We start from the raw sequence: 1,577 nt of genomic DNA on the forward strand, positions 1-1,577 counted from the left end.
GTCGGTCAAAGCAGGGCTGCCGCCTGAGCTCACCGCTGCGCCTGGAGCAGCGTTTTCCTCTTCGGGGTCAATGGCTTGACTCCCACTGGCGGTGGCAGGCTCAACGGCATGCGTCTGACTGCCGCCCGGTGCTGCAGGAGGGCCCACGTTCGATGCGGATGGCGCCGGCGGAGACGCCGAGGCATCCTCGCGGCTTTCCTCTTCTCCAGCCCCCTCCTCCGCTGCCGCCGCGCTGGGCGAGGCATGGCCGGCAGGATGCAGTTCGGCGCCACCAACACCGTGACCGCCGCCCTCACGTTTGGCCTCCTCCGGTGGCTGCGGCGACTGCGCCCCGCCGCCTGCCCCCACCGACTCGTCGCTGTCGCCCGGTGCTTGTATTTTTACTTCCGCCGGGGACGGGGGCGCGGAAGGCGACGACTCCACCACCGGCCCCAGAGAAGAGGGATTTGCGGCGTCCGCTTCAACTGTAGGGTTCGGAGGCGCTTTCGCGTCAGGGAGTCGCTGGGGAAGGGCTCCAGCCGCCGTAATACCGTCAACGCCCATCTCCCCAGACTCCTGCTCGGGAGTATCATCGGTGTCCTCCGCATCATCGCTGGGCTCGGGGGAGGCAGCAGCCGGCGCTGCGCCTGGCCCCGCAGCAGCCGGCCGTGGCTGAGCGACTTTGCTGTTTTTGAGCTGCGTGATCTCATTTTCCCCAAGTGCGCGGTTGTACAGCAGGACGTTGGCCACCGTCACGTGGTGGCTGCTCTTCGTGTGCTCCGCCCCGTCCCCGCCAACGTAGAAGTGCGAGATCCTGTGCAACGTAAAGAGTTTCTTCACCGCTTTAGAAGCGACGTCATCTTCACCATCTTCCTCTTCATCATCTTCATCGCTCGAGTAGATCTCGTCCCCGTCGACGTGCACAGACAACTCATCGTCAGTATTCATCTGCAAGATCACTTGGTAGGCTGTGCCTGCTACCCACGTAGCATCATCATCTGACAAACTCCGGTTCTTACCGCCGACCGTCACTTTCCACTTCTTGTCGCTCGTGTACGACACGCCCAGGAGCACGGTGCCGGCCGTGTCATTCATCCTCACGCCCAGCAAAGGCGTGTCCTCGTCCGGCACCGGCATCGTGTGAATCATCGCCGTCGCCACAAGCGTGAACTTGTTGTTCGCAAAGTAGTACGGCTGGTTCTGCCCCCTGCTTCCCACGGGCCACTCCGCCCACGCCCCTGCGCCGCTGAACGTCACACCTCCCTTCTCGCTTGTCGCCGTCCCACCTTTCACAGTCGCGTTCACGCCGCGGTACTCGTCCACCCACGCAGTCCCAGCCAGTGTGTTGGACAAAAGGCCGACCAGCCCTTTGGTGGGAACAGGACCGTTGCACACGCCATTTATCCGCGTGCCAACAGCGGCAGAGGAAGTGCAGCTTTGCAAGGCGGCGTCCATTTCCTTCCAGTTCTGCACCACGGACTTGATCTGCTCCAGCTGCTTTGACAGGCTCAGAGATACGAGGCCGTAAAAGCCTCCATCCTTCTTCTTCTCGTACAGTAGTATCAACTCCTCCGCCGGCGCACCGCTTCTGTACAGCA

The 1,577-nt window shown here is 62.7% G+C and overlaps 1 protein-coding gene across 1 annotated transcript in view; it reads right to left on the reverse strand.

Annotated features, from left to right (window-relative positions):
* The window catches only part of Tco025E_10099 (trans-sialidase), a gene marked incomplete at both ends in the record, with an annotated part of 1,754 nt that extends 177 nt beyond the window's left edge, over positions 1 to 1,577 (reverse strand). The window contains one exon of the mRNA XM_029376888.1: positions 1 to 1,577. This exon is cut by the window's left edge and continues 177 nt beyond it. Within this exon, the coding sequence (XP_029223008.1) occupies positions 1 to 1,577 (1,577 nt within the window).

This window comes from Trypanosoma conorhini (genome assembly GCF_003719485.1).
Source record: "Trypanosoma conorhini strain 025E chromosome Unknown Tco_14.4_contig_01466, whole genome shotgun sequence".
Taxonomy (NCBI): Eukaryota; Euglenozoa; class Kinetoplastea; order Trypanosomatida; family Trypanosomatidae; genus Trypanosoma; species Trypanosoma conorhini.